The sequence below is a fragment of the Ursus arctos genome, unplaced genomic scaffold (genome assembly GCF_023065955.2).
Source record: "Ursus arctos isolate Adak ecotype North America unplaced genomic scaffold, UrsArc2.0 scaffold_24, whole genome shotgun sequence".
Lineage (NCBI taxonomy): Eukaryota > Metazoa > Chordata > Mammalia > Carnivora > Ursidae > Ursus > Ursus arctos.
The window spans coordinates 6316606-6336852 of NW_026622919.1; the positions used below are offsets into that span (position 1 = coordinate 6316606).

Below are 20247 nucleotides of genomic sequence, written 5' to 3' on the forward strand. Positions count from 1 at the left end.
CCCCATGGCCACGGGAACGGAGCTCCAGCCCCAACCTGCTTTCCCACATTTCACTCTTGCTGGATTTATGGGTGACATCTGCTTTTTACCTCTTAACATCCTGTTTTTACCTCTTAAACAAGCAAGCAAGCAAGCAAGCAAGAAAACAAACAAAACTCTTACCAGTTAGAAAAATAAAGCAAACGTTTTAATTAAAATGGAATATACACACGGAAAAATGTACCCATAATAGCAGTATAGCATGATGAATTTTTATAAAGGGTAATAAATACCCAGATCGAGAAACAAAACATTTACTAGACCCCAGAAACCCTTATGTGTCCCCTTGTGGTCACTACCCCCATCAGTAACAGCCGTCTTAAGCCTGTTTGTGAATTTTATATGAATGGAATCAAATGGAATCTGGGCTCTGTTGTGTCTGGTTTAGTTCAACATTAGGTTTGGGCTGTTTAATACACCCCGGCATGCATATTCCACATTTTATTTCTCATTGTACTGTTGGGGGATAATGGAGATGTCCCCAGGGTTTGCCTATTTTGAGTACCGTGGCTATGAATGTTTCTGCAAGTTTCTTCACATTTCTGTTGAGTGTACACCTAGGGCATGCCTGTGTTCAGAGCTCTAATAAAGCTCTTTCCATTTAAAAAGGCAATCTGCCTCCCTGCTTTGTTTTTGCTTTTGCCAACTCTACCGAGGTGTAATTAACTGTAATAGAACACACCCATTTGGAGGGTGCAGGTCGATGACTTTAGACCAACACATGCACCCACGTGAGCACAACCAGTCAAGATACAGAACATTTCCATCCTCCCAGAAAGTTTCCTCACGTCCCTTTGCAATCACTGTCCCCGCCCCCCTCCCTGGGCGACTACCAATTTGATTTCTTTTTTTTTTTTAAAGATTTTATTTATTTATTCGACAGAGATAGAGACAGCCGGCGAGAGAGGGAACACAGCAGGGGGAGTGGGAGAGGAAGAAGCAGGCTCACAGCCGAGGAGCCTGATGCGGGGCTCGATCCCATAACGCCGGGATCACGCCCTGAGCCGAAGGCAGATGCTTAACCGCTGTGCCACCCAGGCGCCCCCCGATTTGATTTTCTATCACCATCTATTAGTTCTGCTGCTCTTGAACTTCCTGTCAATGGAATCGTACAGTAAGGACTCGAGTGTTGTCTGGCTTCTCTCCCTCGGCGTTCGGAGTTCGTCCACACTGTTCCTCTGCACTCTTGGCCTCTACCAGCTGCTCCTTTATATTTTGTGTGTTGTTTGACTGTATCCACTTGTTCATCCATTCTCCTGCAGATGGACATTCAAGCTGTTTCCAGTTTGGCACAGTGAACAACGCTGCTACGATCATCTATGATCATCAAGGTACACATTTTTATGTGGACACATGTTTTTATTTCTGTTGGTTGAATAGCTGGGAGCTGCATGGTTGGGTCATAGGGTAAGTGTATATTTAACCTTACAGGGAACTGCCAAACTGTTTTCCAAAGGGGTTGTGCCACCTTGTCCTCTCATCAGCCACGAATGAGAGGTCAGTGGCTCCACATTCCCTCACCAATGTTTAGTGGTGCCTGGCTGTTTACATTGAGCCATACTTACCTCATTGGGAGTTCTAATCTGCATTTCCCTAAAGACTAATGATGCCCAACATTTTTTCATGTGCTCATTAGCCATTTGTACATTTGCTTTGGTGAACTGTGTATTTCAGTCTTCCTGATTTTGTGGGTTTTTAAAAATATTTTATTTATTTATTTAATAGAGAGAAAGAGTGAGAGAACACAAGCAGGGAGCGGGGCAGAGGGAGAGGGAGAAGCAGGCTCTCCACTGAGCAGGGAGCCTGATGCGGGGCTCGATTCCAGGACTCTGCAATCGTGTCCTGAGCCGAAGGCAGACGCTTCACCGACAGAGCCACCCAGGTAGGTGCCCTCAGTCTTCCTGATTTTGATCTCCCCCTCTCCCTTCCTATAGCGCCCCTCGCCTGCCATCTACATCCTCAGGACCCTCTTGTTTTCGGGTACTGAAAAGTCCCCAGACTAGTCTCTTGCACTCCAGTGGGCCACTGCCCTGTGCCCGATGACCCTTCCCAAACACACGACACAAGTCACTCCCTTGCTCTGAAGGCTGCTATGGTTCCCCCAGCCTGCAGGAGAAGCCCCCACCTCTCAGTCTGCCGTTCTCTGTGCCTCCAGCCCCTGGTCCCAGCCTTTCTCTCCTGCCTTCCCTAACGATCTCCCAACCCTCTGTGTGTCTTAAGACCCAGAATGCCTGGTTTTCTTCCTTCGCCGGCAGGTTTAAATGAAGTCTGCTTCTCTCCAGGGAGACTGCCAGCCAGCCCACCCATGGGGATTCCCGGCTCCTGGAGCTCCGCGAGCGCACATGCGCCTCCACTCCTGTCTGACGTCACTTAGACGTCCAGGGGGAAAGCGAGGGGCTTCTTGGCACTTTCTTCCTACCTTGGTAGGAAGTTTCCTAATTTATAGGATAAAGGCCATGGAATTCCACCTTTATAAAATTGTATTATCATACTGCATATTAATATCAAATATGCGTTTAAAAATTGTACATGTCCCGTCCCTGAAAATGCTAGGATATCTGGGAGGCGAGGCACTTGGAGGTAGGGTGGGGTGGGGGAAAGGCACCTCCTCCTTCTCTGTCTTAAGAGTCTGATAGAGACAAAAGATAATTGAATTTGGAGGAGACACCCTGGATATGAGTTCTAGTTCTGCCATTTAGGAATTTGGGGTGGGTGTTGGGGAGATCAGTTCATCTCTCTGCGACTCCGTGGATTAGATGGGGCTGATGCCATCTTTGCAGAGCTGTGGGAAAACAGAAAACCTAATTAGGATATGGAAGCCAATGGTGAACACACAAGTGTGTGTCTGTGTGTGCATGCCTGCGTGTGGTGAGAATGGGTCTTTTAGACTGTAGCCCCTTAGAATACTGACCTGGTAAAGAAATCTTACCCTTTTATACAGAATCGGAGGGCTAAGCTCACAGGAATTCGTGAAGGAAGATGTCACGGCAGACAGCAGGAATCAGTCATTAGTGTCCCTAACGTCCTCACAGGGCTCTCCTCCACCTCCCTCCTCCTCCTGCTTTTCTTCCTCCTTTCCAAAGATCTCCTCTGAAGTGCTGCTGCCCTCGCCATGCCAGACCTCATTTTGAAAGGGACTTCAGTACGAAACCAGGGGGAATGTAAAACAAAAAAGAGAAAGAACAGAGCCCCAGATGCTGAGAAGGGTGTCAGCCGAGCAGGGTCTTGTGCCGGAAGGACCTCCAGCAGCTCTGGGGAGGGGGGGGGGGCCTGCACTGATGGGAAAGGGCCAGGGCAGATGCTGCTCCCAAGTCAGGGGGGGTGGGTGCTGTTTGCCATGACCCTGGGTGCCCTTGAGCCAGTGGAATTGCAGAAGGATCCACCTGGAATGGTGAGCTCTGAGTGTGTTTTCTCTATAGTTACGCCTTTCTCCATGGTTATTCGTTTTACAGTTTCTCACTCCAAAAATCTCTGGGCTGGAGAGCCAGTTCTCCATGGGTCACCATTGCTAAAGTCGAGGACCAGAGGGACCCCCATGCCCCATCTGTCTGGACGGAGTGAGTCCTTGCACTTTCTGCCGCATGAATTCAAGAATGTTTTTGTGCCAAGAACTGTTCTAGGTACTAAAGACGCCGCCTGAGCGGGAGCGGCAAAGGTAAGACCCTGCCTGTTGGTGGAGACGGCCGGCCCCGGTCACACGTGGGAGCGTCTGCTAGGCGCTACTAAGAAAAATACGCAGGCCAGGGGATAAAAATGCTACAGCGGACTCTAGAGAGGGCGGGGACCGGAGGACGCGAGGAGGGTGTCTGAAGGCAGGCGGTCTGAGAGGGCCCTGGCGGGGGCTCTCTTTGGGAGTCTCGGCGCCACCCCCCACCGCCAAGGCGGCCGGCGTTCCCTCCAGCCCCGGCGGGTTCTCGCTCCGGGTGGCCTCCGCACCGGGGCGCATCCGCCCGCTCCTTCTGCGGCGTTTCTGGGCTCTCCCGCCGGGAGGGTGCCCCCGGGTCCGGCCGGGTGGTCGCCGCGCGCGGCAGGAGGCGCTCGGGTGCCCAGCACGCACCATGACACCGAGGGCGGGTGTCCCCGGCTGGCGCGTGACTCCGCCCCGGCCCGCCCCTGCTCGCGCCGTGCGCCTCGCGGGGCGCCGCAGACCGTCCCCCAGTCCTCCTGGGTCGCCCTGGTGGCCGCCGGGAGCGCGGAGCCCATGGAGCCGGCTGGGGGCGCCCCCCGGGGGAACGGCGGAGGCGAGGCGCTGCTGGGCGAGCTGGAGGCGCTGGTCCGGGACGTGGAGAGGGCGAGCTCCTGGTGGGAGCGCCACGGCGTGGACTGCGCCATCCTCGCGCTCAGCCTCCTCGCCTTGCCGGCCGGTGAGGAGCACAGAACAGGGTGACAGGAAGCCGGGCTGCGGAGCGGAGTGAGGGGTAGGGTGGTGGAGAGGCTGGGGACTGGGGCGTGGAGGAGATGGTGCGTGCTGGGGACCCCAGGAAGGAGGGGTTCAACCCAAATCAGAAAGTCTGGTTGCAGTGTCCTGCCGTTTGTCCCCAGAGGATGGGGCACTGGAGAAGGGAGAAGGCCTGACTGCCTGAATGGCGGCGGGGTGGGGGGGAGTTGAGAGGGATGAGAGGGACAGGGGGAGGGGAGGATGTTCCATGGGGGACACCGGGAATGGGGTTTTCCTTGGACATTTCCTGGTCCGGACCTGCCTCATTCTGCCTGTGGCAGCCCCCAGGCCCCTGGCCCACTTTGGCCTGGGCTGTAAGGGTAGGGGCCAGGGTGTTTGGGCCCAGATCCTCAAAAGCTGGAGGAAACCCCTGCCAAGCCCCTATCCCCTCATCTCCTCTCTCCTTTCTCCATGCAGGGTTCATATGCCTGCGCTCTGAGAATGTGCTGGTCCTTGGGCTGGGCATCACCATCCTGGGTGTGTGTCACTACACGCTCACGGTCAAGGGCAGCCACCTGGCCACTCACGGGGCACTCACGGAGTCTAAAGGCTGGAGCAAGGTCTGGGAGCTCTTCTTCGTGGAGGTGAGGTTAGGTGGGGTGGAGGTGACTGCTGGCACTGTGTGGGTGGTCTCATTGTTCGGTTCGGTTCTGTTCTGTTTTTTTTTTTTTTTTCAATCCCATCGTTCTGTGGGGTGTGCAGATGTGTGGACAGGCCACTGTGGGTGTTGGTATGTGTATCCAAGTGTGCAGCCTACACTACAGTTGTGTGTGTGTGTGTGTGTGTGTGTGCGTGTGTGCACTGCCCCCAGACCTTGAGATGGTGTTCACACCAGTGGGTAGAGAGCTGCACGAGGAATGGATGCGTGTCCACCTACGGGAACTGGCCTGGGCACCCCTGTTTCTCCGGGGGGTACCTCCTTGCCTCTCTGTGGCACTGGACAAAGTGGAAATAGAGCTTCCTCCTCCTACCAGGACCCCTGTCCTGGCTACAACCTTTGGGGCCTCCTGGTTTCACAGTCAGGGAGTAAAATGTGAACCCCGAACAGAAAGGGAGAGGGAGCAGGGGCCTGACCGTGTCCCAGCTCTGGAACGTGCACCGCTCTGATGCCTGGCGACGGCCGAGCCAGCCTGAGGAGCCCCTGCTCTCCTGACCTTTGCATCCCATGACCTTCTTCTACTCCTTCCCCATTCTGCCTCACCCTTTTCCCCTACGGGCAAAGCCAGAGGCTTTTGGCCAGGTTGTCCTTCTCTCTGGACTGGTGTCACGCCTTTCCGGTTCCTCTGTGGAACTTGCCCCCTCCCCGCCCCCTTCCAGGTAGACCCTCACCGGGTTGCCCAGGTCCCCTATGAACAGACATGAAAGCTGGCACTGGAAGCAGACTTTTCTGCCACGGCTTGCCATGACCAATTAGCTCAATGATTAACTTGATATGACTTTTTAAAAAAGATTTTATTTATTTACTTTTCAGAGAGAGAGAGCACAAGCAGGGGGTGCAGCAGGCAGACTCTCCGCTGAGCAGGGAGCCCGATGCGGGAGATATGGGACTTGACCCCAGGACCCTGGGATCATGATCTGAGCCAAAGGCAGACGCTTCACTGACCGAGCCCCCCAGGCCTCCCGAACTTTATATAACTTTATTAAGGTCTCTATAACTACGCACACGCACAGACACACAGACATTTCATAAAGTCACACATTTCCTCCCTGGGGCTCTCCATTCCCCCTTCTCCCCTTCCCCTCCTCTCCCACCTGCACACGTTTCTGAAGTGCTGACAGCAAGAGGAACCTGCGGGTTCCCGATCCTCAGGGTGCATTTCAAGTCAGTTCCCTTCCCAGGGAACCGCTGGGCGGTGGTGCTGGTTAGACCCTGAGGCCTGGAGCTGGGGTCAGATGCCCCGTAGCTTGTAATCATGGGCAGGGGAGAAGCTGGGGACACAACGGGTAGGATGAGCTCTGTGTGGACTTCTCTAAACTGTCCTGAGTGCCAGGAGCCCCGGGGACAGCTGAGGGTGAGTAGGTGTTGTGGATTTTGGACTAAGTTACGACAGGAGATTTGACCATATAGAGGTGACCGTGTTCTCAAACTTCCCTGTGCAGCTGAATGACCTGGAGGCCCAGGCTTGTCAGAGAAGGGCACCCTGGCCCCTCTATTCACCAGGTTCCCCAGTGATCGAATACCCACCAAAGTTTGAGAACGCCCTGGCTTTGATTCTGGGGAAGAAGGTAGCTATTGTGGATGCCAAGGGAAGGCAGGGAGCTGAGGACACGTCCACCCAGAAGCTTCCCCAGCCTCCCCAGCTGAAGAGCTGGCACAGAATCACAGTGTCTTTTTTTTGTTTTGTTTTTTAGGATTTTATTTATTTATTTGACAGAGTGAGACAGCGAGGGAGGGAACACAAGCAGGGGGAGTGGGAGAGGGAGAAGCAGGCTTCCCGCCGAGCAGGGAGCCCGATGCAGGGCTCGATCCCAGGACCCTGGGATCATGACCTGAGCCGAAAGCAGATGCTTAACGACTGAGCCACTCAGGCGCCCTCAGAATCACAGTGTCTGACCCGCCGTGAGGGACCAGGTGGCTTTGTGGCTGCAGGTTGTCTTGTCCCCATGATCCCCAGGGCCGTGGCCTCATCCTGACCTCTTCGTAGGTTCAGGTCTTGGCACAAGGCTGAGATCTCGGTGGGTATTTCGTCAGTATTTGTTGCTGGTGACTCTGCAGGTGACGTGGAGACAAAGTCCAGGGAAAAGCCAGCTCCTGGAAGGTCACCGTCCAGAGGCCTGTGAGTCCGTTGTGGTGGGGGAGGCTTGGTTCTCACCTCCGTGTGGTGACTGCCGCAGGGCGTGCTTTCCGGCCAAACACAGCACGGTTCTGGCTATGCGCCTGGGGAGCGTCTGGTTTCCAGTGTGCGGCAGGGGTCGGCTCAGTCTCCCCCTACCGCTGGCATTCGTGGGGCGAGTGGGATCCTCGGGGAGGGTGCTGGTCTTGGTGGCCAGGCAGGGGCCGGCGTTGGGCATGGCCGCGGGAGCCACAGGCCCAGCCCCACCGGCTGCCTGACCTGGAGCAAGTTGCTTAATTCGGTGTTGGCTCCCTCATCTAATAAACAGGCATCATAACATCACTGGCCTGGTGGAGCCAGTGCGAGGCTTCCATGCGACCACGGAGATCAGGATTGAGGGCCTGGGCCTGACTCTTGGACGCTCACCAGGTCTTGGCGTTGTTCTTTCTTTTCTGGAGGGAACGTGAGGTCAACAGCAAGGAGAGGGTTAGCAGTTTTGTCTTTCCCATCTGTTAGCGCTGTTTGTGTTTAAAAGAAAAGTTCGTGCATTATGCAAAGTTGGACAGATCTGAGTGTGTGAGTGTGTGTGTGTGTTGAGGGCGCTGTTTGCTGCGGCGCTGGCCCACCCTCTGTTCTCCGCATGGCACAGCTGGACCTGACTCCCCACTTCCGCCGAGGCTTACTGTCTGCTCTCTTTGATCCTTCTCTCCTTGGCTGCCTGTGCTCGACCCTCAGGAGCCACCAGCCCTACAGAATGATCTAGTTCTTTAGTCTGGAGCCCCAGGAGTCAGCGAGGGTCATTCGTGTCCCTGGGCACCCAGCTTTGGCCAGGCTTGTCACAGGGTCTGCTGGGTTGAGCTGGGGGTGGGACAAGGGCCTGGCCCTCTCTGACCACTTGGATCTGGGAGGAGGGGCAGGCAGGGTGGACAGGGCAGTGACACTCCAGCTGTCGTGGTTTCTTTGAGGTATCCCCAGTCATACACACCTGCCCACACTACAGCGAACTTCCCTCTGAAGACCCACTTCCGGTTTGCATGAGAAAGTTCCATGCCTCCTGCTAGTGAGCCTCTGACCTCTCCTGGTCCACGGATGGCCCTGGCCTTCCCTGCAGAGCACCTGCCCCTCTTGGTCCTAGGTTATGTGCTAGGACTGCAGGAAGGGGGAGGCAGGGTGGGGTGGGCAGGGCCAACCTTGGTTTAAATCCCGCAGCTTGGAAAGGGTTGACTCCCCAGATCAGAGGGTTTTAAGGACTTCCCTGTATTTCACTCATAATCAAGATGCTTCTTGAGTGGGAGGGAACAGGTCGAGTCAGTCACTAAGCTCTTTAGTGTGTCTCCACTTCAAACCCTCCTTCTAAAGTGGCTTTGTGTTGCAGGGGTGGAGTCACAGCTGGTCCAAGGGGAGCATGGGGAGCCCGGCTCTGCCCTGGGGGAGGGGGCGTCACACAGGGGAATGCCACCACTGTCGTTGGAGTCCCGTGTAGTGGTAGAAACAGAGCTCGGAAGCCCAGCCTGGTCCTGATTCTAGAATGTACTCAAGTTCAGTGTGGCCATTATCTTCTGGGGTATCTCTCTGACCTTTCTTCTGTCCGCACCCGAACCCTGAGGGGTGTTAGTCTGGGTATGCCGACTATGATTTTTAATTTTTTTTATTTAAAAAAATTATTTAGAGGGGAAAACTAGATCTGTAGCACGAAATATACTTTTGCAGAGAAAAACACAAACTTCAGTTTCTAAATAATTATAGATTCACAGGACTTTGCAAAAATAGGAGAGGTCCAGTGTACCCTTCACCCAGCTTCTCCCATTAGTTACATTTATTTATTTATTTTTTTAGATTTTATTTATTTATTAGAGAGAGTGAGTGAGAGACAGAGAGAGAGAGAGAGCAGAAGCTGGGAGAGAGGCAGAGAGAGAGGGAGAGGGAGAAGCAGGCTCCCTGCTGAGCAAGGAGCCCCATGTGGGACTCGATCCCAGGACCCTAGGATCATGACCCGAGCTGAAAGCAGAGGCTTAACCGACTGAGCCACCCAGGCGCCCCACCAAAAGGGACTTTCAAGCAGCCCCCCACCCCACCGCCCCCGCTTTGGTGTGGCTTCCTCAAGGGTAAGCCCGAGGACTCTGGGATGGGGGTCTCATGGTGATTCCTACTCCTGTAGGTCTGTAAAGCCCGGCTTCTGGTGGCAGGGACCGTGGTGGGCTTGCATATGACCTCTCAGAGGCAGAGGACCCCAGAGCAGGGCCAGGCAGTGGTCTGTGGATGGCAGCCAAGTGTGAGGACTACAGCCTTGAGGGAGGGGCTCGGGGAGAGGAGGGCAGGCTTGCTGTGAGCCCAGCAGCAGCTGTCTAGCTGGGCGAGGACGCCGTTTCAGGGGGAGCTTCGGTGGCTGGGACAACGTCAGTCCAGGCTGAGTGGCGATGGTCGAGCAGGGCTCCCCACATCACCGAGCTTCTCCTCCCTGCCAAGCCCTCCACTGGGTGCTGGGGACACAACGGTGACCCAGACCCGCTTCTGATTCCCCAAGGGCTCAGAGTCCGGTGGGAAACAGATATACATGCATGACGCAGAAATAATAAACGTCCTATTTATATCAGCGGACACTTACTGGGCGCCTCCTGTGTACTTTACACAAATTACTGCATTCAGTAGGCACGCCTCCCTGTGAGGTGGAAGCTGTCATTACCCTCACTTCGTAGATGAGGAAACACTGGTCTGGGAGGTTAAGTCGCTTGGCCAAGACAGCTCAGCTGGTACGAGGTGCAGCCGGGACCAGGGCAGGCGGAACGTGACGGGGGCACCGAGCAGGTGGTGTGCGGGCCATGAGCACGGAGAGAGCATGGCAGGGACACGGGGCGACATCTCCAGACATCGTTGGCTACTGTGACCGGTGTGTGTGTGTGTGTGTGTGTGTGCACGTTACTGGCACCTAGTGGGCAGAGGCCAGGTGTGCATTTGGGATATACTTCTATAAGAAAAGAATTGGTTGTTTATCTGAAATTTGAATTTATCTGGGTGTCCTATACTTTATCTGACAAACCTATTGCCTAGGCCCATGGCGCCCCAGAGGCCCCCACCACCCTGAAGCCAACATGAAGGGGGTGCTCAGCTCCTGGGAATCAGTGAGAGAGGGTCCAGAGGGAGCCCGGGGCCTGTCCTCCCTGAGGGCAGCTGGCTCAGGACAACCAGGCGCCTTTCTTTCCTGTCTAGTCCTCGCTTGTTGCCCCCTGGCCCTGTGTCCCTCTCTGGAGTGATGCCACCATGCCCTAGGCCCCCGAGCTGGAAACCTGGTCATAGCCCTTGATCCCTGCTGATCCTCCCACCCCTCCCCTTCCCAGGTCCTGTCCCCCATGCCTGCCTGTCCCTTTCCCTTTCCAACAGCCTGCAGCCCATCACCTGTCTCATCCTGCCCCTCCCCTTCCAATGCAGTAGAATGACCTATTTAAAACCCAACTTCGACTGCACCATAATTTTATATGATGTGATGTAATCCTGCAAAGTATTGTTTGTTTAGAAAAATAAAATATTCAAGGACACGTAAGAGATCAAGGTCCTCCCTTAAGTCCCAGGAGGAAAATGGGGAGCTGGGGGGTGAGGTAGGAACAAGACCCATCACTGCGGACTTTCTGAATTCCGAATTATGTAAACGTATTACCTATTCAAAAAATAGTATTTTTCGAACTACCACCTTAGCTATTCGTTACTTTTGGCCGCCGGCAGAGGTCTGAGGTTGCTCGAGTGCGCAAGTGGCCAAGTGAAGAAATAAGTGACTGATGAGAGCCTTGGGGTCCCTGATGCTTAGCAGAGGGAAGGTGTCAGGAAGACTTACAGTGCCACCTGCCCCATGCACATGCTGGCCACTTACATCGCCCAAGTGCTGCTAAGAGATTGGGGCCCTTAAGTCTTCCTGAGGGGTACAGAGGACGGAGACATCCAGAAGCAACACCCTCCTTGAGGCGCCTGGATGAACCAGTTGGTGGAACGTGTGCCTCTCGATCTTGGGTTGGGTGGAGAGATTGCTAAAAAAAAAAAAAAAAAAAAAAAAAAAAAAAAAAGAGCAATACCAGCCGTAGGGCTTCTGGAACTCTCCCCGGGTCTGCATGTGGCATCCTCTTGTGTGAGACCTCTGCCTAATCCTCGGGAGCAGGCAGCTCCTTGCGCAGCATTTGGCCCCTCCCCTGCACTCTGGCCGATGGGTGTATGTGCCGATGGGTGCAGGTGCCTGGGAGATGCGCCGCCGTCTGTGTGGTCTTCTCTCTCAGCCCAAATCCACCCTCTCCTTCCCTCCACAGAAGGAACATCCAGATGGGAGTGAGAATTCCAGTGTTATGGAAATAGCCCCAAATCTGTTCTTATTCATATAAAAAGGCCAACCAAACAGACTCTGGAAGTGGGTGCTGAGTCACATGTAGCTCATCCCCCCCACCCTGGGGTCCGGCCACGTGGCTGAGCGGCTGACTGAGGACCCCGCCAGGTCCCTGGGGGCCGAGTTCTTACAGCGCTGCTCAGTCCTGCTCAGGCGCCCGGTCGTTGGTGGCGGTGCTACTCCGAGTGTGGTGAGCTGCCCATCTGGTCTGCGAGCAGAGGCCGAGCTGGTGCCAGAAGGAAAGGCAACTCTGTCCCCAAGCAGCCTGCAGGTGCCATGGGCCCTTGAAGCAGAAGCGCATAGAAGGAGCGATTCCAAACAGCTGCTTCTCGGGGCGCCTGGGTGGCTCACTCGGTAAAGCGTCTGCCTTCAGCTCAGGTCATGATCCCAGGGTCCTGGGACCTGGGATCAAGCCATGCGTCAGTCTCCTTGCTCAGCAGGGAGCCTGCTTCTCCCTCTGCCCCTCCCCCCAACTCCTGTTCTCTCTCTCTCTCCCCCAAATAAGTAAATAAAATCTTTAAAAATATATATGGTTTCTTAAAAAAAAACAAAAACAAACCAGTTGTTTCTTCCAATTACATGGGATAGGACCTTGAGGTTCAAAACACACCCTTGCAGGCCTTGGCCAGAGGCAGGCTGGCCTCTGAGGAGATCCCAGCAGACCAGGCTGCCGCCCCGAGCCCGCGGCTGAAAGCCTCTGCCTGAAACTCGAACCAACAGCGAGGCCCCGGTGGGTGCGTGCTCTGGGGACCAGCAGGCCTGGAAGACCTGTCACTTCAGCTGACACATTACCCACGCACCCTCTGCAGCCTCCCCCAGGATCTGTCCCTCTGTGAGCTTACAAAAACAGTGAGCAAAATGCCATCCCTAGGTGGGTACCTCACCTGAGAGCGAAGCGCTTCGTCCCACTTTCGTGGGCTGCACAGCAAGGCTGTGTGGGGTCGGCGCTGACCTTCCCGCCCCTGCCTCCCGAGGGGCCCGGGCAGCGCTGGTTTGGCATATCGGTCTGTTGTAACACCGCGGTGGTCACGTCACTAGCTGTGCCCCTCCTCGGTGTCCTTCAGCCGGAGCTTCCAGCTACATTTTTGTGCCATCTCAGTCCAAGGGAGGAAGTCTCTGCAGACAGAGCATGAAGACGATGCTGTTTCCGATGTGTCTCCTCCTGGCTTTGCCTCTGCTGCCTGGACCCAGAGCCTGGGTTCCTGCTCCCTTGCAGTTAGCGGCTCGTCTCAGGGTCTTACGGCTTATCTTGGGTGGATTCTGGGTGCCAATCCTCCCTCTAACAGCTTCCTAGCTGAGTGACCTGGGTGGTCACGTGGCCTCCCTCAGTCTCAGTTTCTGCTTCTGTCAACTGTGGATCATAGCGCCCCTGACCCGCCAGGCTTGAAGATCGCACTCGCAACGCGCAGGACACGGACCGCGCAGCGAAGGCTGCTCTGCTGTCTTCACCAGGCTCACCGCGATCGCAGCTGGGAAACTCTTCATGTTCCTCTGGAAACAGGCGGGCAGCCTCTTTGATAAAATTAGCAGAATCTTCTGGCCTGGATAAAATACTGGAGGAGGCTGACATCTGCATTTTAATTTGCATATATCTGCATAAGAGACACCTTAGTGTCTCTTTTGCATCCAGAAGGACTGCCCTTCTCGGAGTCCCCGAGCTGCTGTCCCGCTGCTGCTTGTGGGCAGTTTGGAAGAATCCCACGAGGGGCATGCAGAGGAGTCACCCCTGGGGAGAAGCTCATGCTCAGCCCCCAGCGGGGCGCCTCCCCCTGGGTGCCACCCTCATGGACAGACCACTCCTGCACCCCTCCCCTCGCTGCGGGAGGGGGCTCGGAATGCAAAACAGTGCTGTGAAGATACAGAGGTTTCCAAGAGAAACAGGCACAAAATCATTGCAGCTGGGTGCCTGGAGCTTTACCTGCAGTGCGCCCGATCCTCTGACAGCCCCCTCAGGCTTGCGGGCTTGCCCGGGTGGTCAGCGGCAGAGTGGCCGTTGGGGCTGGCTTCCCCCCTCCAAACACTTAGCATCGCTGCGCCGAGCGGATGCAGCTCTTTTGACTGGCGGCCACTCTGCGGCCACAGAGACCCGAGCGCTGATGGTCCGACTAGCTGGGGGGTGTAGGGCAGGCAGGCCCTGGAAACGCAGCATCCGGGGAGGGTGGGCGTTCTTGAGGCCCGCTTGGCTTGACCGTGCCTGCCACGGACCCGGTGCCCTGTCCGGCCCCCTCTTCCAGGTATGCTCGGCCTTCAGTGCAGAGTATGCCCACTACGGACACGTCAAGCTGCACCACGGCTACACCAACGTGCTGGGCCTGGGCGACTCGAGCACCTGGAGGCTGCCTTGCCTCAACCGCTTTGTGTACATGTTCCTGGCTCCTCTCTCGATCCCCGTCATAACCCCACTGGTGGCTGTCGGTGAGTATGCCAGGGCCGCGCCCTGCCGAGAGCGGGTTCCCCCCTTTCCTTACTTCACCTCTTGGCTTCCTGGAGGCTGCTCGTGGAGGAAGCTGAGAGCCCCGAGTTGAGACCAGAAACTTTCTGAGACAGCCAGGCAGGGTGGAAGGAGCCTTGGACTCAGGGCCGAGTCTGGCTCTGCCACTTGCTGGCTGATGACCGATGACAGGTAATGTAACCACTCTGGCTCAGGTTGTTACCTGGTCCTCAAGGGTGGTGTGAGAGCATCGTGAGGTCACAGATACAAACGTACTTCGCAGGTGCCTCGTGCTGTATTGCACGTTAGGGATTGTAATATTCTGGTAACAATATCATTCGGTGGAAGGAGGGGCTGGGTCCCTGCCCTGGATGGCACTTACCACTTCCTAGCAGAGTGGCCTTGGTCAAGTTGCTTAGTGCTCTGCTTCCTTATCCATAAGGTGGGTGAACGTACTTTTCCGGGCTGTGAGGATGAATGGATCGCCCTAGTTAGCACGCTAGTTAGCCCCCGTGGGCCAGAAGGGCCAGCTTGTGCGGGATCTGAACGCTGCCCCCCCACCCCCCGGACTTCTTGTTCCCTCCGGCAGAGCGGCTGAGAAGGGCGGAGCTCAGGTCGGCTGTGCGCACCCTGGGCCTGATCTCCCTGGGCCTCTACGCTCACTACTGGCTGCTTCGGAGCGTGTCTGGCTTCCGGAGCCCAGGCTCGGCCCTGCTCTGCATGCTCACCACCAGATCCCTGCTGGCCCACCCCTACCTCCATGTCAACATCTTCCAGGTGAGGCCTCCCCAACCCTGACCGCAGGCTAGACTCAGGGCTCTGGGGAGAGAGAGGCCACCTGGGGAGAGAGAGAGCCATTCCTTCCTGTCTCCCACCCCCACTCTCTGTGGGTTATCAGAGTTTGGGTTTCAGGTGAAGAATGTGCTTCTCTTCAACACTGGCTGCCGCTCATATATGGATCGTGGATGGAAGATTTAAGAAACTTCTATGCCTAGGGCCCTTGATTAGCTCCTGTGGAGACACAAGTGATTAGGGACCCCATCTCCCGTCCTTGGGGCACTTACTGTGATAAGCCCAAGTGACATGAGCTATGGGCCATCACCAAGGCCCCAGCGCAGGCCACGAGGCTGGAGGAGCCGGAGACAGGAGACCTTCCAGAGGCTCAGCACTCAGATCAGGGCCATTTCCATAGGGATGTGTCCCTGCTCCCTGGACATGAGACAGATGAAGCCCCCTTCACGCGCCTATCCCGGCCCTGGCCACGCTGCCGGCGATGACTTCACCTCAGAGCGTGCAGCTGTGCGTGCTGCCCGAGCCATCCTGCCACCTGCCTGTCCTGCTAGAGAGGACGCTCCCATTCACTCCCACATCCCTTAGAGGCACTTATCCATACTTGTTGAATGAACAATTACACAAACTTGATCTTGAACCCCAAGCAGGATTTTGATTCATGAAAAGAGAGCAGAGAAGGTCTCTCCAAGATGAGACAAAGGCATGGTGGCATGACAGCGAGCAGTGGGCAGTGGTGGGCATGCCAGGACCATGGGGTCCAAAGGGTATCCAAGCCCAGCCCCTCATCGTACAGATGGAAAGAGAGGCCCAGAGATGGGTGAGACTGAGCTCAGAGCACGGACAGGAGAGTCCCAGCCTCCTCTCGCCTCTCCAGGTCCCGCAGGAGTGGGAGTGAGGGAGGCAGAAGGACCCACCGGGTCCCCAAGTGGTAGGCGAGGATGTCCAGGGCAGGGCGGGGAGGCCCAGGGTGTGACCCACGCATCTGTCACAGCACATCGGGCTGCCCATGTTCTCCCGGGACAAGAAGCCCCGGCGGATTCACATGATGAGCCTGGGGGTGCTGAACCTGCCCCGGCTGCCGCTGCTGGACTGGGCATTCGGCCACTCCCTCATCAGCTGCCACGTGGAGCACCACCTCTTCCCCCGGCTCTCTGACAACATGTGTCTGAAGGTGGGCTGCGGGCGGCCTGGCGGGCTGGGATGAAGGGACTGAGGGCGGAGCGGAGTGAACCGTGGGTCCCCCAGCTGGCCGGGTCAGAGGTACCCTGCAAGGGCAGCCCCGTGTACAAGCGGCAGCGTGCGTCTCCAATCAGAGACGTGTGGGTTCCTTACGAGCACTGCGACTCTGGACAAGTTAACTGAGTGTCCAGGAGCCTCGCTTCCTCATCTGGACCATGAGAGTGAGCGGTGCTTGTTGGCGGGGAAGATATGGGGGAGAAGCCCCCACCTCACCCACTTCTTTCCCTTGCCTGCTGGGAGGGGAGAGGTAGGAATCCTCCCCGCCTGTCCAGTCCTCCAGAGCATCATGGAACAAGGCGACAGGAGCTGGGGCTGGGAGGAGGAAGGGCCCCCCACGGGGAGGGGGCTGCCCCCAGTCCCGGCTCAGCGGCCCCTCCTCCTGCCCATCTTCCTGCAGGTGAAGCCCGTGGTGTCCGGGTTCCTCCATGAGAAGCAGCTGCCGTACAACGAGGACTCTTACCTGGCTCGCTTCAGGCTGTTTCTCAGTCGCTATGAGGAGTTCATGGTGCAGACCCCTCCCATCACCGAACTGGTGGGATTGCAATGAGGGGTGGGCCGCACAGTCACCCTGCACCCCCTCCCTGGCCCAACCCTAGCTCTCTTGCTTCTGCTGGCCTGCCCTCTCTCCAGGAGGGCCCGGGCCCTTCCCCAGTGCGGGGGCTGGGTTGCTGGTGGTGGAGTGGGGAGGCACTGGGGGCAGTGAGGTGGAGGGCTCCAGCTGGGATTTCCAGGGGTAACCTGTCCTGCTTGCTTTTCTGGGTTTTGAGGGATATCTGGGGGAAAGGAAAAACAGTGGCTGGGCATTCTGGTCAGTGTGGACCTCAGCCAACTTCATCTCAGGGCTAAACAGCTCGATTCCTCCCCTGCTGTGTCTGAGCCTTGGTAGGGTTAAGGGAAGGTGATGGGGGGAAAGGAGGGCCCTGGGCAGGGGGAGGCGAGGAGAGCGAAGGGTCAGTCCCTCAGTTAGGGCCTCCCGAGTGCCAGGAGAGCCCATGCTTGGCTGGCCACTGCTTCTTCCTTCGTCCTTTGGGCTCTGTCTGCTAAGGAGCCCTCTCCCCAGGGACAGGGAGAGGTTACTTTTGGCAGACTTTCCTGGTATCTCAGCCAGAGAAGCCTCTGCCAGACACAGGCTCAGCAGCTCCCGAGATGCGCAATATCAGTGAAATCAAAGCGTACGTGTTTTGTGGGGAGAGCACTCCAGGGGAAATAAGGGCATAAATAAGAGTGTCAATAGCTTTGAGCTTGACCTTGGCTAGTTCTAGAAAAAGTCTGCTTTGGTCCATGATGTTTAGAAGGGGTGGGCCTGGAAGAACTATCAATTGCAAAGAGAAAAATTACTGGGAGGGTAGCCGAGGCTGGAGGGGATGATGGGCACAGGGTCTGGAGGACAGACAGCCTTAGAGGGGAGAGGAAGGAGGACAGGGTGCAGATACAAGGGGCTTGGAGTCAAGAGCAGGGCTTGGCTGTGAACAGGTGCCTGCAGCCTGGGAGGGAGGCAGGGATCCAGGGAGTCACGGATGCCAGCCAGAGGAGGGAGGCAGCGTGCTGGAGACGCCACCGAGAGTCAGCCAAAGTGGGCAGCCTGGAGCGAGGGCTGGGGGCCACCCTAACTAGCGGCTGGATGAGAGGGCACAAGGAAGGGCCCAGCTGGAGACTGAGGGAGGGACAGAGGAGGAGGCCAGGCCTATGACGCGAGACCAGAGCAGTTAGTCCAGAGCAGGGCTTCTTACATCGGCAGTATCGACATCATGGCCAGATCCTCCTTCGTCACTGGGCCTGTCCTGGGCATCCCAGGGCGTTTAGCAACATCCCTGGCTTCTACCCACGGGGACGCCAGGAACCCAAGTTGTGACAATCAAAAAATGTCTCCAGACATTGCCAACTAACTGTCCCCTAGGGGGCAAAATTATCTCTGGTTGAGAACATGCGAGTCATGTTCTGAGCACACAATTGCCTTGTTTTTCAGGGACAACTTTGGACAGGGTAGAGGGCATGCTGGCTCCGCGGGTGGGGAGGCTAAATGCAGCAAGTGGGCCGGGCAGGGGCTTAGACCGCAGGCCGCGCCATCCTCCACGCCCGGTCCCGGGGGAGAACCCGTCCGTGGTGTGGCTCTGCTGCCCCTCCAGATCCATTCCCTCCCTACCCCCTCTTCACCTCCACCCTGCCTTCCTCCACAAAAGACCACGGCTTCTGCCCGGCGCCCTTTCCTACAGCGAGGCCTCTCACTGCTTCTGAAACTGCTCCCTCCTTCTGCTCCTTCGGGGCCTGGGCTGGTAATGGCTTCCAGCCGTTGCTAGCCAGGGGTGCCTCCCCATTCCCTTGATCCTGCCCACACTTCTGTGCAAAGTTCCTTCATTAAACTCTTTTCAGTCAGCCCTCCTGAGTGTGCCATCTGTTTCCTGCTGGGAGGTGGACCGATAGAGCTGAGTTTGGGATCCAAGCAGCCCTCTTGGAACAAGAAAGGGTTGGCAGCCTCCCCAGCCTCCTGCTTTGCTATACGTTATTACTGCTCTTTTGAAATGCATTAACAGCTCAGAAATGGCTCTCAGGTCTGGGAATGTGATAATCAAACCGCTAATTCTCCACACGAAAAAATGCAGTGTCAGAAAAGGTCCCATTGCACAGCCCTGGCTACACATCAAAACCGTCCTAATCCATACCAGTGACTCATTGTTATCGATCTGGGCCTGAGTGGGGAGTGGGCAGCCTCCGTACCAGACCTGGCCGTACCGCAGGAGCTCGGGAACAAGGCACTTGATTTCTTTGAGGCTCGATTTTCTGTTACTCTAAGGATGTGGGCTGGGAATGCATGGGGCTTGAGAGGAAAGGAGGGAGGTGACAGGAGAGAATGAAGCCCTCCCTGGACTCTACAGAGACCTCAGGTCTAATTTACAGAGGTATACGGGAGGTGATAATATGATGATGGTGAGGATGATAGCTAACATTTTTAGAACTTATAGCAAACACTTTTTATGAGGGAGGGGGGAGAGAGGGGCAGAGGGAAAGGGAGAGAGAGGATCCCAAGCAGGCTCCACGCCCAGCTTGGAGCCCCACTTGGGGCTTGATCCCATGACCCTGAGATCATGACCTGAGCCGAAATCAAGAGTTGGATGCTTAACTGACTGAGGCACCCAGATGTCACCAGATAGTATTTTGGGCCTTGTGGACCATACGGCCTCAGTCACAATGACTGAAACACAACTACTCAAAGCACGTTGAGCCACAGAAAATATGGAAAGAAATGAGCATGACTGTGTGCCAATAAAACTTTTTTTGAACTTTAAGTAATTTTTACATGCCACAAAATATTATTCTTCACAATTTTTTAACCATTTAAGAATGGACAAACCATTAGCTTGTGCTAGTATGAAAACAGGTGATGGGCAGGATTTGGCCTGCAAGCCATAGTTTGCCAGGCACAAAATACAATGTCTTAGTAAAACGCAGAACAGTATTTATTTCTCAGTAGGAGAGAGGTGAGGTGACAAGGAGAGGCACACGTCCCATTTCTTGACCCAGACGCTGGTTTATAGGGTTACACCTTGTGGTAATTCATCAAACAGTGTACTCACGATTTGTGCACTTTTCTGTTTGTTAGACTTCAATAAAAAGACAATTACAAAATGATGAGGCGGGGATGCCTGGGTGGCTCAGTCAGTTAAGCGGCTGCCTTTGGCTCAGGTCATGATTCCAGGGTCCTGGGGTGGAGTCCTGCACCCAGCTCCTTGTTCAGCAGGGAAACTGCTTCTCCTGCTGCCTGCGGCTCCCCCTGCTTGTGCTCTCTGTCTCTCTGACAAATAAACAAACAAATAAAATATTTAAAAATAAAAACAGTGATAAGGCAGCGAACTAAGTAATGATGAGCTCAAGTAGAGTGTTCCGGGGACAACTAGGGGCCTTAACCCAGCTTGGGAGAGGGCCGTCAGGGAAGGCTTCCCCAAGGAAGTGCCTGACAGGAGGGACCTGGGTGGGGGTGGGGGTGGGGGGGTGGGGGGTGGTGGAAGCTGAAGCTGGCGTTGGGTTTACTGGGTCAGATTTGACCACAGACCCTGTCCTTTAAACATGTATTTTTGGTCACCATGGATTTTTGGCATTAATTTTGACCTCTAAAAATATTGCATTAAAATATTTTTACCTTAATCACTGAGGTTTTGGCGCCTCCTGAAATTCT

At 55.6% G+C, this 20247-nt stretch overlaps 1 protein-coding gene across 1 annotated transcript; it reads left to right on the top strand.

Annotated features, from left to right (window-relative positions):
• The first annotated feature begins 3792 nt into the window (after positions 1–3792).
• Positions 3793–18452, top strand: FADS6 (fatty acid desaturase 6). Its single transcript, XM_057318207.1, has 7 exons — positions 3793–3832; positions 3921–4403; positions 4895–5061; positions 13849–14029; positions 14635–14822; positions 15829–16008; positions 16474–18452. Exons 1-7 carry the CDS (start codon positions 3793–3795, stop codon positions 16621–16623), a joined length of 1389 nt encoding a protein of 462 aa, XP_057174190.1. The 3' UTR covers positions 16624–18452.
• Positions 18453–20247: the final 1795 nt, after the last annotated feature.